Source organism: Aptenodytes patagonicus, chromosome Z, assembly GCF_965638725.1.
Source record: "Aptenodytes patagonicus chromosome Z, bAptPat1.pri.cur, whole genome shotgun sequence".
Lineage (NCBI taxonomy): Eukaryota > Metazoa > Chordata > Aves > Sphenisciformes > Spheniscidae > Aptenodytes > Aptenodytes patagonicus.
In genome coordinates this window covers 39,673,257-39,688,521 of record NC_134982.1, presented here as the reverse complement: position 1 = coordinate 39,688,521, position 15,265 = coordinate 39,673,257, and the positions used below count along the sequence as shown (strand labels likewise).

The 15,265-nt window shown below is 37.5% G+C and overlaps 1 protein-coding gene across 2 annotated transcripts in view; it reads left to right on the top strand.

The window, feature by feature from the left end:
• PIP5K1B (phosphatidylinositol-4-phosphate 5-kinase type 1 beta) overlaps positions 1-15,265 on the top strand; it is a 119,842-nt gene that overhangs the window by 22,798 nt on the left and 81,779 nt on the right. For both annotated transcript variants that reach the window (XM_076362761.1, XM_076362762.1), the window contains 2 exons: positions 12,659-12,736; positions 13,373-13,441. In XM_076362761.1, coding sequence (XP_076218876.1) covers positions 13,373-13,441 — 69 coding nt within the window. In that variant the 5' untranslated portion in view covers positions 12,659-12,736. The remainder of the gene's footprint in view (positions 1-12,658; positions 12,737-13,372; positions 13,442-15,265) is intronic.

The window sequence follows — 15,265 nt, the reverse complement described above, 5'->3', positions numbered from 1 at the left end:
ATTTTTAGCTGGTCTCCTAATCCGCTTCTTAAACTTCTTAATGGCCTTCTCTTACAAGCATGTGGATAATACAGTGCTCTGCAAGAAAAGCATTCACACCACCATCACCATTTTTGTGACCTTCTGCTGCACCTGCTCCTGCAATGAAGGGGCCATCTCTGTCTGTCCTGTGTCCATCCTTGCTGCTGGAATGATGAGGAGGGGTAAGCACACAGGGTAGCCTGGCTGGCTTTTATTTGTCCCGCTATTTTCATGCCCTTTATTTGGTGGTCATTAGTAACTAGTGCAGGGCTGCAGTTCAGTGCTCTTACAACAGTATCACATTGCAAGCAAAACTGAAGACCGGTCTCTTTATGTGCTATAAAGTAAAAGCATAGCCAGCTAGTCCAAAACATAATGAGTATCCCTTTTCTCTTACGTAGCTAATTGTCAGGCTGCTTACTCCTGGGAACAAGACACAAAAGCGAGAGGTTCAGGGGGTAGTGGGTGTACGCTGCTAACAGCAACTATTGAAAGGCAATTTTCTATAAATACATTTAAACATATGTGCTGTTCAGCATGCTGATTTATGTCACCTTGGACTAAAAAAAATAACAACCCAGTAACCAGTAAAATCATAGGCTGAAAAAGGTATTTATTTAATCAGACATTCCAGCTGATTAATGCCAGGTAAGACATATCAGAAACTGGAGTATCACATTGTATACTTTAAATTGTGAGAACACTCTGTTCCTGTGAGAACGTATTGATTTAACTGATTTTTTTTTTTTTTTTAGTTTAGTTATGGAAACTATATAATGTTCATAGCCAGTGACAATATTTTATCTTGTTGGAATTTTGTTCTCTTTCTAGTTAATGATTCATAAAACAGTATGCATTAAGCAAAAAGCGTGATTAATGGGTTTTTTTATTTCTAAATGCTGAAAGCTGTATTTTTACCTTTTGAAAACCATGGTGTGGGCCATTAACTGACTTACAGATAATACTGTATGCCTTTTCTAACCTAGTCATAATGATGCTTCTAACCCAGTTATAATGATGCATTGAGAGGTGTAGATTATGTTTCAGAAGGCTTCTGTGTGAAGGAAGGTAATTCTTATTCAGGCCTCTCAAGAATTCAGAGTCGTCTTTAATTTGTGGGAAAACTTGCACTCATTTTCCTTGGAAGAGCTGACAGGTTCTGGTCTGTTGTCTTTAAAATTCAGTGGTGTCAGGCTGTGTATGGTTCTGCTACAAAGTGCTCACCCACTGATTGCTCTTGTTGATCGTGGAGAATTGTCTCCTTTTTGTTGTAAGTCCCATTCTCATTGTGTTCACTGTCTTTTTTTAATTGAAAAAGCTAATTTATGTGCAGATGTATCCTTTGCTTGGAGTGATAGCTTAAGATTTTGAATTTTCCCAGCTAGATTATTTAAAAAAAAAACAGCTAGACATTTGCAGAGAACTTCTTGGGGAGAAAGACTGTGGTGGTGCTTATATATTGTTTATGAAATTGCATTTTTTTATACAATAGTGTTCATACTGGTGCAATTAATGTGGAGTAAAAACCACATCTAAAAAACAATGGAATGTTTTGGAACTGGCAAAAATATTTAGTAATGAGTTCATTTTACTTTCTTGCTGCCAAAAATGTTCAGGGACAGGTTTTTCAGTTTGGTTTGGCAAATGAAAGACTGTTGGAAAACTATTTGCTTATATCATTTGGCTGTAAATAACTACTTAAAAATGTTTATTTCAAAACATTTGTATCTCCATTTAAAAATTCTGTGGCTAGGTTTCCATACCTTAAAACAGCTGTACATGTTTCTTCTCAAGATACACCTCATGTTCCTTAATGTCAGTAGGATAGGTACGTACGCTGATGTGGTTTTGTTTCTTAAAGTACACTACAAGTATATTCATAATTTCAGATGAGTGCCAAATTCAGCATACTGTCAGGCTGCTGCCAGGCAAAAAAGTAATCAGTTGCTCATTATGGTCTGCCCATCGAAGACTGACTTGGAGAACAAAAGTATATGGTTCCTTATAAGGGCAGTAGTAACTTTTGCATTTAAGCAGCCACATGGTCAGAGAATGGAATAACTTTTTAAAAATACTAGCAGGTCTTTTGGTGCAGTTCTACTCTAGTGGCTATAAAATGGCTGTCTCAGTTTGACAACTAGACAGCAGCTATAACAAATAGCAGCTATTTCCTTACGTGCTGAGCAGTTCTTTCCTTAATTGTTTTCGGAATTTCATTTTATTGTATTACTCTTCTTTTTTGAACTATTCTTGTCTGATGCAGCTTCTGAGTTTCTTCTTAATCTCAGGGGAGTCCATATAAAAGCTGTGCTTGCCATTGGAAGGAGTTCCATTATGATTAATATTCTTTGGTAGGTTACTTTTTTGTTAGTTTAATTGTCTAGGTGAGTTCTCCTGAGGCCTGAGGAGCACTGGTGCTGTAACAATGATGCTAGCGAATGCGTGCTTGGAAGGCAGGACCATAGCAGCACCAGCTTGGATCAACTGAAATTGTTGCAGATACACAGCCTGAGTGGTACGTGGTGATACTATGGAAACAAGGAAGAATTATGACAGGGTATCCAGACCTTTCCTTTCCTTCAAGACAGTACCAACTACATTTAAAACAGTTGTCTAATCTGTCAAAAAATCTCCAATATTACCTATCACATCCTCCAAGGTAGTCTGTTCCGCTCTTCAGCTATCTTCTTGCAGCTGTATGGAAGTGCCCTCAAATGGACGCAAAAATGGGATTTTAAAGACTTGAATTTCTTAGATAAACCTGGCTGCTGAGAAGCTTAACTTAGCTAGCATTCAGTGAAAGCTGAGCTTGAAGCTCATGATAATCCACTCCAGCATTGAGCTCAGTGTTTCCACAGCATATCCTTCTGTAAACTTTGTTGTGATTGATTACATGCTAATATGCTAATGGGCTGAATAATTTCCAGTGGTGTTTCACTTACAAGTTACCTGTGGAGAACTGATGAACAAATTATGCCATCTGTTCAAGTGCATGTGAATTATTTTAACCACAGTTTTTGTGTGTTGTCCACTCAACAATCTTCTTTGGAATATTGTTCTAAGCAAGTAATTTCTATTATCTTTCTTTATTATGTGCTTCTGTTGTAAAATTATGTTTGCATAGCAATTTTGAGTTGGTGAAGAAAAATACAGTATGGCTGACCTTTTGTTGAGGTGGAAAAAGGTGGATGAGTAGAGAAAAGATAAAGGTCTCAAAGTAGAGCGTTACAACTGTTGTGAAGTTCTTGTTGTTTCATACACATTTCTCATCATAGTAATTTATTCTGTGCTTTTTTGCTTTTGATCTTGGGTGTTCACTCTATGCTTTTTATACTTAGCCTTATCCATTTGACCTATTTTCCATTTTTTTGTATGATTCTTTCTGGAGTTTCAGATCACTAAAGTTGTTGGTTTGACCAAATTCCTCTTTCATATATATTCCCCACCCAGCAAGGTGGGATTGTTTGCACCTCTGTTTGTGTCATTGCTTTAGAAAATAACACTTCCACTGACCTCCTTTACCCCTTGTATGAGACTTCGTTCCCCTTGGATCTTACCTACTGATTATGTGAGTGATGCAGCTTGCCTCGCTTTCCTTCCAAAAATCATGACCACCGTGTTACATGATCCCTGTCATTCAATTTTGCATGTACTGTCAAAGGCAAATGTAGAATAATTTTCCCTCTGATTGTGCTTTTTGCTCTTAATCAACCATTTGTCCCAACATGCTGCAGTATTTTGTTGGGCAGCATGCATTATTTGGTGGTGTTATCTCAAAGTGCAATATCTGATATGTGTTAGTAACATTAGGACCATTGCCATATGAAAATTGCCAAAGTAAAGGAGCAGAGCTCTGATTCTGGACTCTGCAATGTCGTCTACCTGTGCCCCTACCTGTGATACTACCGTAACTTTTATTTTCTTCTTTGCATACAGTTGTATATAGTGTGCAGATGTTTCCTTCTTTCACTTGCTTCAAAGAAAACCCCATCTTGACAGTTTTTATTCACTTGTAACTCCAGTTGGCTTTATAGAAAGATTGCTGGTCTTTGAAAAGCTACTGTTGTTGGCACATGAAATCTCAATTATGAAAACACAAATAGCAATTGGGAAGTCTTCTTTGGCTATGTACAAATATGCCTTTCTACTTCGTATGCTTTCAGTCTGTTACAAAATAATGAGAAATTAATGAGGCCATTTCACTTGGTAGAAGGAGGACCTGTTAGCAGTTTCTGCAAAATACACAATGTGACGTCAGTTATGTCAGGGATCAAATGTTTGTTCTTTCTGATTGCTGCTCTGGGATCAGTGATTTGGAAAAGTCGCATAGTTCTTAATACATGAACACCATCTACTACACAGTAGAAAGTTTGCTCTGCTTTTACAGTTGGTGTTTGGAAAGACATAAGAGATCCTTCAGTGCTTCTGGGAAAAGCAGAAGACACAGCAGTTAACAGTAGAGATTAAATAGGCTAGTAGGCAGTAGAGGAGTAAGATAGATTTAAGACTCTAGGAATGAAGCTCTGAATTTGGAAATTCATGGAGGGGGAAAAAAACAACCCACCTCTTCCTGGAGGGCTTTCAAGTTATCTGTGAGATGCAGAACTTAAAAAGTACAGAAGTTACAAATGGAAAGGGATGTGTTTTGTTGGAGGAGCACAGTATGCTGCGTTTTCAAGGACTCCTAAACTTTGATTCCTTTAATAAATTTGCAGTTTTATTTCCATTGTTGTAAGCAAGTTTCCCTCTGAAAAATCCCAGCAGATTATTTTCAAAACAAAGAGTGTGATTTACAGAAAATATAATATGTAGCTATAGCTTGTGCTCTTGTGGCTCTTTCTGTGACTCTGGAACTACTCCACAACTTACGGTTGTGGAGTAGTCTGTTTCGCCTCAGAGGACAGGTTAATGCACTGGGTGTACCACTTTAAATGGAAGAGGGCAGGACTCCTGTAAGTTGTCAAATCTCCCAGGTAATCAAACTGTATTCTGAGTATTCGTAAACTTTGATGGAGGTGGTATTTGCTGAAGTTCTACCTTTTTATTTGTTTTCCCTTTCTGAAAGCTAAAGGAGGAGGATAGATGATCTGACACTTCTTGCAGTAAATCAAAGTGTTACAATATAAACATACATAGTTTATAATATAAATAACACTGATAAATTACTTTTCAAATTCAGCCTGCAAACTAAAAAAAAATGGGTACTCCTATTACCACTTTTTTAAAAAAAAATTCAAGTATGTGCCATATTCCTGGAAATAGGGGGTCACTGTAGAAATCAAACCGTATCAAAATCTTAGCATTGTACTCGGGTTAGTTACTGAGAGCCTAAAAGATCTGGCAGGACACTGAAACTAATGTGTGTTTTTAAGCTAGGTAAATAAAGGTGGTGTGAACAGCTGAGATGACTTAGACTAGGTGAACAGTCTGAATGGCAGTTTTGTGATGCTTTTTGCTTGCTGCTTTCTCTGTAGCCTTTGTGCTGTCCTGATGTTACGAAGACCATGAGAAGGAGGAGGAGATTTTTTTTTCCATTTTACTTTAGATGTGACTTTCATCACTTTCCATACCAGTTGTGATCTCCATCTCCCTCTTATTTTTGAGGCAAAATAAAAAATGTAATTAGATTTGTAGGCTAATCGAGCCTTGAAACTGGAAAATATGAGCAGGGTTGTCTTAGGAATAATTCTTTTTTTTTTCCTGGGCATAACAGGCTATACAATTTCTGATCTGCTTTTTTTAGCTCGTGTCGTGGTTTAACCTCAGTCAGCAACTAAGCACCACGCAGCCGCTCGCTCACTCCCCCCCATCCGGTGGGATGGGGGAGAGAATTGGAAGAGCACAAGTGAGAAAAAGTCGTGGGTTGAGATAAAAACAGTTTAATAATTGAAATTAAAAGATAATAATAATAATAATATGATAATAATAATAATACACAAAAACAAGTGATGCACAGTACAATTGCTCACCACCCGCTGACCGATGCCCAGCCAGTCCCCGAGCAGCGGCCCCCCCGGCCAGCTTTCCCCAGTTTATGTACTGAGCATGACGTCATGTGGTACGAAATGTCCCTTTGGCCAGTTTGGCTGTGCCCCCTCCCAGCTTCTTGTGCACCTCCAGCCTTCTCAGTTGGTAGAGCATGGGAAACTAAAAAGTCCTTGACTAGTGTAAGCGTTACCTAACAACAACTAAAACATCAGTCCATTATCAACTTTGTTCTCATCCTAAATCCAAAACACTCTACCAGCTACTAGGAAGAAAATTAACTCTATCCCTGCCGAAACCAGGACAGCTCGGTGCAGCTGTTCACTCTGAAATGGTTCATCCTAGCATTAATCAGTAAGACCAGCCCCTTCTAGTTTTCAGTAATGCAACGACAGTACTATCACAAATTTCACCCAGAAGGTTTGACTTTCAATCACTCTTAAAACCTCCATAACCAAGGGGGGCTGAGGGGAACTTACCAGGATAACAGACCTAACCATTCTTTTTTTCTTCACTTTTTTCCCCCCTCTCCTTTACAATTCATACAATATATTTTTCTTCTGCCAGATAGGCAGAAAAGATAGATTTTTTTTTTTTTTTTCTTTTTTAGCAGGATAAATCAGTAGTATCTACGATGCAGTAAAAAGTTTGCTCTGCTTTTGTAGTTGGTGCCTGGAAAGGCATAAGAGATCTTTCAGCACTTCTGGGAAGAGCGGAAGTCACAGCAGTTGACAGTAGAGGTTAAATAGGCTAATAGGGCATTACAGGAATCAGATAGATTAAAGACTCTCAGATTGAAGTTCTGAATATGAAAACTCATGGAGGAAAAAAGAGTTTTTCAGATTTGAAGCTTTTTCAGAATTTCTAATGATTGTCCAGTGCATTGCAATATGTAAATGTTGGCTTCATTCTCAGGATGTACTGGTTTAAAAATATATACTAGGTTTTACTCCTTGGATGTTTCAGGTATGGGGACATACAGGCATGTTTGATCTTAGATGGCTACCTGACTTCTGCTGTAAAGAAGTGAATCCATTCCACAGACTAGTGTCTGGGATGTTATTAAAAAAAAAAAGAAAAAAAAAAAAAGAAAAAAAAGAAAAAGAGGAGGAAAAAAGAAAAATAAATAGCTGAACTGTATATGTATTTTCTTATAACTGAGTGACCACATACATTACCTCAGTTTTTACTTGAGGACTATATAACTGTCCAGACACTCATGTACAAAGAATGGTCGCTGACATTAAAAGACATAAGGTTTTTGGAAAGGGGGTTAACTTGTGATGACTGTTGCGAAGGCTCTAGGATGTTGCCTCTTTTCTTACTCTGTGCACTACACCAAATTATGCTTCCTTTCACTTGTTTACATCTGCTTATTGGCACACTGCCTAGCAATGCTTGCAGGTTCTTAAATACCACTCTGCATTGTCTGGTCACGTCAGAATGAAGGCAATTAAAGAATGAAAATTATAGTCAGCATTGTTTTAAAGTGTAAAGAAAAGCTCTGTAAAGAAGCTAAAATGTAATAAAAACACTTTTCACCTGATGTTAACAATTCAGCTGCCTCCTGAGTGTTCTGAAAATAGTGCAATGCATAAAACCTCTGAGATCCCTTCTTCAGTTCCTGTTCCCAGGGACACACAGAAGCATGCTGATATTTTTAACTTGATTTCCTATGGAAACAAGATGTACGTATGCAATTTGTATGTGTATCAGAGGATGTTTTGTATGTCCCGAGCCCCTTCCTTTGCAAATAATCTTATAAATAATCCTACTGTTCAAATTCTACTGGAGAGGGAAGGGGAAAGCTATTGTCAGTTTTGGTTGACCTAAATTTGTTGACTAAATTTGACAGTGGTCCAGAGTACCAGCAAGTTTCATGGAAAAATAGACAAGACGAGATGATATCTAATTGGGAAAACCGGTGCTGATGTACATATCGTATTAGGTGGCAGAGAATCCAGATGGGAGGGAGACTTTATAAATGTATCATCTGCGAGAGAAGTTTGTGCAGTGCCGCAGAAGGTGTGAGCTTCAGTCTTGATTGTGGCAAGGAAGTAGGGGAGTTAGCTTTATTAGTGCCTTTTGATCTTGGAGCTACTCTTCCATAGCTCCAAGAATACTGTGAATGGTTTTGGGGCACTCGGGGCGGAAGGGGATCACAAGAGGACAAGTACTTAGAGAGTAGGTTTTCATTAATGAATATGTGTTGATAGATTTCTTCTGCTGTGGAGCATTTTTGGTTTAGAAGTTTTTCGCCTTCCCACATAACTATGTAATGAAGATTTGCAGTTTCACACTGGAGCTGAAATCTGGCAGTGTATGACTCTGTCCCCCAAGTGGTTTGGTGGAAACATGTTGCCATATAGATCTGCAAGTCCTTTTAGTGAATTGAGGAACTGACTTGTCAAGCTACTTTCACAACTACCACAAGGAAAAGTATAACCGGTCAAATCTTACCAGTAAAAGTGAGTTTTGCAGTAAATGAAATGGCTGTGATTTTCATAGTTGTACTAAAAGATGCTGCTTTAAAGTTGTAACAGAGGAGTGACAAGGGCCACCAAGGAATTTAACTTGATGACTCTTTTTAATGGAATACACTACAAATACTGTTTATAGAATTAGAAATGCCTGGCAACATCTTCACATGTCATGCTGACAAACTGCCATCGTCAAGTATGCAGTCTTGTGTTGAAAACTTCCAGTTACTTAGGACAGATAAAATGATCATTCTGATCATCTCCATTTTTTGTCTGTTGCTGACTTAATATCCTTGATAACTTAACTTAATTATCCTTAATAATGAATTTAATATGAGATTCTGTGTGATTTTCTGAGGAGTCAGCTGCCCCATTCTGGGGGTTTTGTGTCTTCCTGGAGGAAGAGAACTGTTTAAGGATTAGAAGGTGGCTATCTCTAATAAATAGGTTATCTGAAATGCATGGAAGTATGAGAACCAAATTTCTGGATTAATTAAAAAATTGTGTATTCCATCCCAGTGCATTCACTTACCAAAAAAAAAAAAAAAGTGTTTCCTGAAAATGCAGTTGTGTGTTTCAGACTCTTAAAGATGAAAAATGTGCACCAAACAGTCTATTTTATTTGTATATTATTGGTCTTAAACAGGCATAATTACTTCTTGTATTCTTTAACTTCTGGTATTTTCCCTATGCCCACTGGAAAATTTTAAGTGTCATTTTGTTTTGCTTTTTGTTTGTTTTTTATTCCTCATATTTAAAATGGTACATTATGCCAGGTGAAAAGATGATAGCAATACATTTTCTTTCAAATGAGGTTTCTTTTTCTGAATGTTCTAGCCATTGTAGAAGCCTGCCAGTAGAACACCTGGGGAGATAGCTCTCACAAAAGCTAGGAGGAAAAAAAAAGTAGATTTTAACTATCAGACAGGACAAGGTGGCAGTTGTAGTGAGAAGCTATGTGGCTTGTATTTGGAATGTGATTCTTAAATAGCATGTTTTATCAGTGCTTTTAAAAAATGATTTAAGAAAATGATCTAAAGATGCTAAGAAATGCATTCTTCAAACAAATATTGTTTTCTTGATAATGGAAAGAAGGCAGAACTAATCTTTGGTTGGATGAATTAATGCATGAGGCCTGCAGGAACCTAATGACAGCGTTTGTCATGGATGTTGGCTTTCACTGAAGTTGGTGGTAATTCTCAAGTTCACTTGAAATTGAGCTGAAAGGCCATTCAAATGTTAGTACCAGTAGCTGTTCCTGTGAGCTGGGCCAAAGCAATTAAGGTTGTGTAAAAACAGATAGTTACTTATAATCTGGCAAAATGAATGCCTTGTGCTGTCAGTAAAAGGTGAATTTCTGCTATATAAGGAAAATGCAATTAAAAATTCAAAAACAAAAAAGAGAAGCTGGGTAGGAAGCTTGCATTTGCTGTCTGTCACCTCGGTGCTCAAAACTCCGGCTGCATGGTGGGCAGGGTGGTGCTGACATAGAGGGCTTCTGGCTAGGCAGAAAAATTAAAAAGGCACCCCTGTAGTTTTAGAGGAAAATGAATATGGCACTTTTTTCCCAGAACCATGGAAACTGCAGTTTGTGTTAGTGAAGAAGCGTACGATTCCACAATTCCAGTGGGAGAAACTAAACTGTAAAACATAGATTTTTTCGCTTAAAGGTTGAAGCATATATTGAGTAGGTGTGATTCTTTTAAGTCTGCATTTAGGACAAGGAGATGTTCTGAGCAGAAAGTTGGAATTGAAGGCTGTAGACTTGTGTCTCAGGAACTGAACAGGCCACGCTAGTTTTTGCTGCGAATAAGACTCATGACCAAAACGTTGACTCTTCAAGAGCATTTGGGAAAAATACTCTTTAAATTTCTACCGGACTTTAATGTTTCTCTTTTTTGTCATTAGATGGGATATGTGGCATCTAAGCTAAACAGGAGATCTTTTATAGCCCAGTCTTTCACTGAATACCTACAGTATTTTTGAGACTAAATATTTTCCTCCTCTGCCTCCCCCTCCCCCCCCCCCCCCCTTACTTTATTGTGAGCCTGCACTTTGTCAGATACATGCAGAGATCCAATGCTTTAGTTATGGTAGTTTCCTGCTATTGTAATAAATAAATAAGTAGTTGTAGCTTATCCTGGAAGTAGGTCCAAGACTGTATGTAAGTTGTGACCTGTCTTTGTACTGTTAAACCTCAGCGGAACTGAGACAGTAGCTCTTGCTATGCACAATATAAAGCACGTGAGAAGGCACCCTGTACCATTTCAGTAGCTGCAGAGCAGGGAGAAAATACACAAAATAATACTTGCTTTGCAAAAAATTATTAGCATGGATTAGGAGACGGTTGTCACAGCGAAGATCGTGGAAGATGTTTAACACAACCCGTTAAGTTAGAGCTCTGTGCTCTGTTTCTCAAAAGATTAGGAACTGGAATAATTCTATTCTAGATGCATCTAGGAATGAAATAAACTGGCATAGATAGGAAAAAATTACCTTCTTCATGGTGTATGAGTTTTTGTACTTGGTAATTACTGAATTTGGGATCTCATTGTCTGTTTTCCTATCCTTGGCAATATTACAAGCTGTATTTTCACATGAATAAAGTGTTCTTGAATAATTTGTCTGACTATGCTAGGAACAAACAAGTCTTTGCTTCCATGTCTGGCATGGAAGCATTCCTCAGCTAACTTCGTACTGAAAGGGAGTTCTCATGTTGCATTCATATTTGGCTTTTGCTGAGTATGTATGATCATATTTTAGGAAGTCTTGGGAGTAGTAGAACATCGTATTGTATCGATAGTCTTGGGGATGTGAGGAGAACAACAGTTTGGAGGTTTTTGGTGGTTTTACCCATGGATCAGTTGATTAAACAGTCTTCCTCCTACTAGTGATTAAAATGACATTTCTTTTCCTACAAAAGCTGTTTTAACAGAAGTTCTTGATGTCTGTGTTTGTGTACTGACAGAGTTACAAGCATGGATCAGTATTAATTAATATTAAATGTGTGAGTATAGGTAAGTATAGCTAGATGAACTACACTCAGTTTTAAAAGCTATCAAAACTGCCTTTAAGTAGGAGTTTGATGTGTAGGATGATGCTAATGCACATCCAAGTAAAGGAATTATTGATTAAGATACACTAATTGCATGAAGGCTACAATGAAGAATGTAGCTAGCTGCAGTAGGAAAATACTGGTTTGTAATGTTAGAGTTTTTCTAAGGAGGCATTGTTTCGTCCTCAGAAAATCCAGGTTTCTATTGTCCTTTTTTTTGTCTCAGGTGCAATTCATAGTCTGCTTCTCTGAAGAGGAGGAAAATACTGTTTTGAAGCCTTTTATGAAAAGGTTTCTTACTGGTGTTATGTATACTTTTCAGATTACTGGATAATTAAATTCAGTGAATGAAGCCTGGGAATATTTTGTTTTTTAAAATCAATTTTTAGTTATGCACAAGATGCTATTTGTACTGATTAAAGACAAAATAGATTTTTTTTTCTTCTGGTGTGGTTGAGAAATTAAATTGAAGAATAGCTTTACTGATGTGGCTTCAAACAGATGTGGAAGATGGGAGGGAGAGCTGATTCCAAAGTATCAAATAATATTTGATTATGTAATATTTTCTCATATGTTTAGTCAAACCATTTTAACTATGAAATAGCTCACCTCAGCAAGACTACTCGCAGCAATTATGCTGATAGTAACTACCATTATGGAAAACTTCCAAAGTGAGTTTGTTATCTATGACTATTCAGTGTGCAGCCCTCCAAACTGTCACTCCTATTGCTTATCTTTTTGGCTTTGGTGGAAATAAATACGGCCTATCCCAAGTGAGTGGAGATTATAAGGTTTAGTATAAAGCCCTCATGGAAGAGAGCATGTAATTACACAACACTCCAGAGCATGTATGTCTACTGTTCCACATAAACGTTTTATTGTAGGATTGCTTGTGCCACAGTAGTGAAATATCTAGGGCAAAGGGAAATTAGGCTGCGCTGATTCTATCCTGTGTAGTATTGCTAGTTTCTAAGTACATTAAATGACCCATTAGTAACCAAGTTATTTGAGATGATTCTTGCTTGGGCTGAAGAGTAGTAGAAAAAGGAAATCTAAAGCTATACTGAGAGATGTACATTTGTGATGGCATAGTGATAACAGATTTTTCTTTTAATAGGTTCTGGAAAACATTAACAATACCAATGGCTTGATCTTCTCTCTCAGCTCCAGATGACTTGTCCTGTTGTTCACAAGGGTATGTATACTTCCATTGTGAAAGTGTTGGCAAAATGTAGAATGATTTTAAAACACGTCCTTGTAGCTTTTTGTTTTATTCACTTTGGCAGCCACGCTTAGAGTGTCTGACCTAAGGGATCTCTAACTTAGTGGTTTATTCTTGATCTAGCGTCGCTTTACAGCTGTGTTTAGATGCAATGTCAAGTATCTCCTTGCTCCTTTGAGAAAATACAGTGTGTCAATGCAGCCAAAGGCCTTGGACCTCTGAGACATGTCACTGAATATCTGGCTCCTCACAAGCTTCATAGTTTTGCTCATTATTGTACCTTTCAAGATCATCTCATGCGGTCTGCTGAGGAGCAAGATTTCACTGCAGTGTCTTCCTTTGGACCTGCGTACTGGTGTGGGGAAAAAGAAATAGAGGGTCATGTAGAATCAGTCGTATGCTGGATATATGCCTGGGGCAGTGCTGTCTTTTTAGTCTGCTTGGAAAATCCTTCTAGGAATATCCTAGATATGTCACTGATCTTGGTGACTTGCTGTCCTCTAAAAAGTTTAAATTTAGCAAAAAATGGATAAAAATTATATGATGTTTTCTGAACACTTACTTTTCTAAAGCAACTACTTTGTTAATAACTTAAGCTTCTGTTGTTAGATGTCGTCTGTTACTGAAAATGGAGATGTTACTGCTGGAAAGTCAAATGAAGAGAAAACATATAAGAAGGTAAATAAGACTTACAACCTTTTCATTTCATGTTTTTCCCTTCATGTTGGTAATTAAAACCTGCTGTAAGTGAAATATATTTCAGAACTGACTAAATAGGAGAACAAACAAAACACGTTCCATGGATTTTTTGAAAGTACTTTATTCCTTCTGTGAAATCATAAGACATTTCTACCCACTGCAGAGCTGACTATTTGAAAGCTTGTTCAGTAAAGCTTAAAGTATACACTCTTGCTAGATTGATGGAAATTCTTTGCTCTTAGCAACAGGTACGCCTCTGGGCATAAACACCATTGTCAGAAATTTAGTACAGTAAGTTCCCAAATGCTTTGAATGTTTATGCGATATGTCTGGACTACAAACCTACCCTACCACCTCCTCAGTGCTTTGACAAACAGTATACTTTTTGTTTGCTTTGTTTTTTAAAAAAGAAAACTTGTTTAAGAGAGGACATATTTAATGTAGGAGCATGCATCAACGGTAGCCGCATAGGGCTATTTAGATGTTGTAACAGTAGCTGATACTGGTTTTGTTTTTGTTTTTCTGTTGCTGATTGTCTGGGACCAGCATTATTTAGGTCCACCTAGCACTGTTGATAACTAAGGGGAGCTATAAATGCACATTTTTCTATACATATTTACACAACCAAATTGTTAGCTGCTGGATTTGATCATTTTCTTGACAGATCACCTCAAAGAATTGGTGATTTTTTTTCTTAATTTTTGTTATCTAGCACAGAGATCCACGTGCCCCTACAGTATATATTATGGGTTAGTGTTTTTCATTTTTGAGCGTTGCCTACAGCACTGCTGGTGAAATCAAGGAGAATAATAAGCTACTATTTCTTTTCCCACCTCTTTTGTTGGCAGCTATGTTTTCAGTATCTGGGTGGCCTTAACATTCCAGATAATTTTCTCAGAAATGAAAGGACATAATGTTTGAGAAAATGCCTTTTTTTTTTTTTTTTTTTTTTAAATATAGATATAGGGGTTTTTTTAGCTATAGGTTATCTTCAGTCTTTGAGTTTATGACTTTAAAGTATTGAAGTCTGAATTGTTCTTGACATTTAGTACGAGAAAGGAAGAAAAGTTCAGTGCCTGAGGTAGACACTTCTGCAGTTTTATATTGCTAGACTAGACAAGACGAATCATGGTAGTCCCACCACAGGTGAGTTTCCATTCCCCCCAGTCATCCTACATGCTCTTCTCTGTTCCTGTTCAACTCTAAATTCACAATATTCCAGAGGAAGCCTTGTAAAGACTTCTCACCATGGCACAAATTGTTCTGTGTATTTACTGGAAATACATCTCTGACAAAACTTAGGATTCATGACCACATCGCATTGGGAGATCACAGTGACTATCATCTCCAAATTCTGCTCTTTCCCCTGAACCACCTGTACTTGTATCTTACGCCAGTTTAATTACTTTTCTTATACTTACACCGTCAGTTGTTCTGTGTTCAAGATCCTGTGTTGCATATGCCCCATAGTTTAGTGTTATCACCAAATATTATCATTATGCTCCTGCTTTTTGTGATAACGTTAATAAAAAAAATTAATAAATTTTGACCCCAAAATTTATCCATGCAGGGCTTACTGGTAGCATGTCTTTGCCTGATGGTTTCACTTTTAACAATATATCTTTTGTCTTAAGCCAAATTCCTTACAAACCTTGCACTTTCTGTTAATTCTCACCTTCCCCAGGTATTCCATGTAACATTGTTTCATATTTTTTTACAGAAGTCCAGAGGAATCAACTGCATATGTGTAGAAAGTTGATTACAGGGTGAGCCTGGCACGACCTGTGTTTGACAGAGGCATTT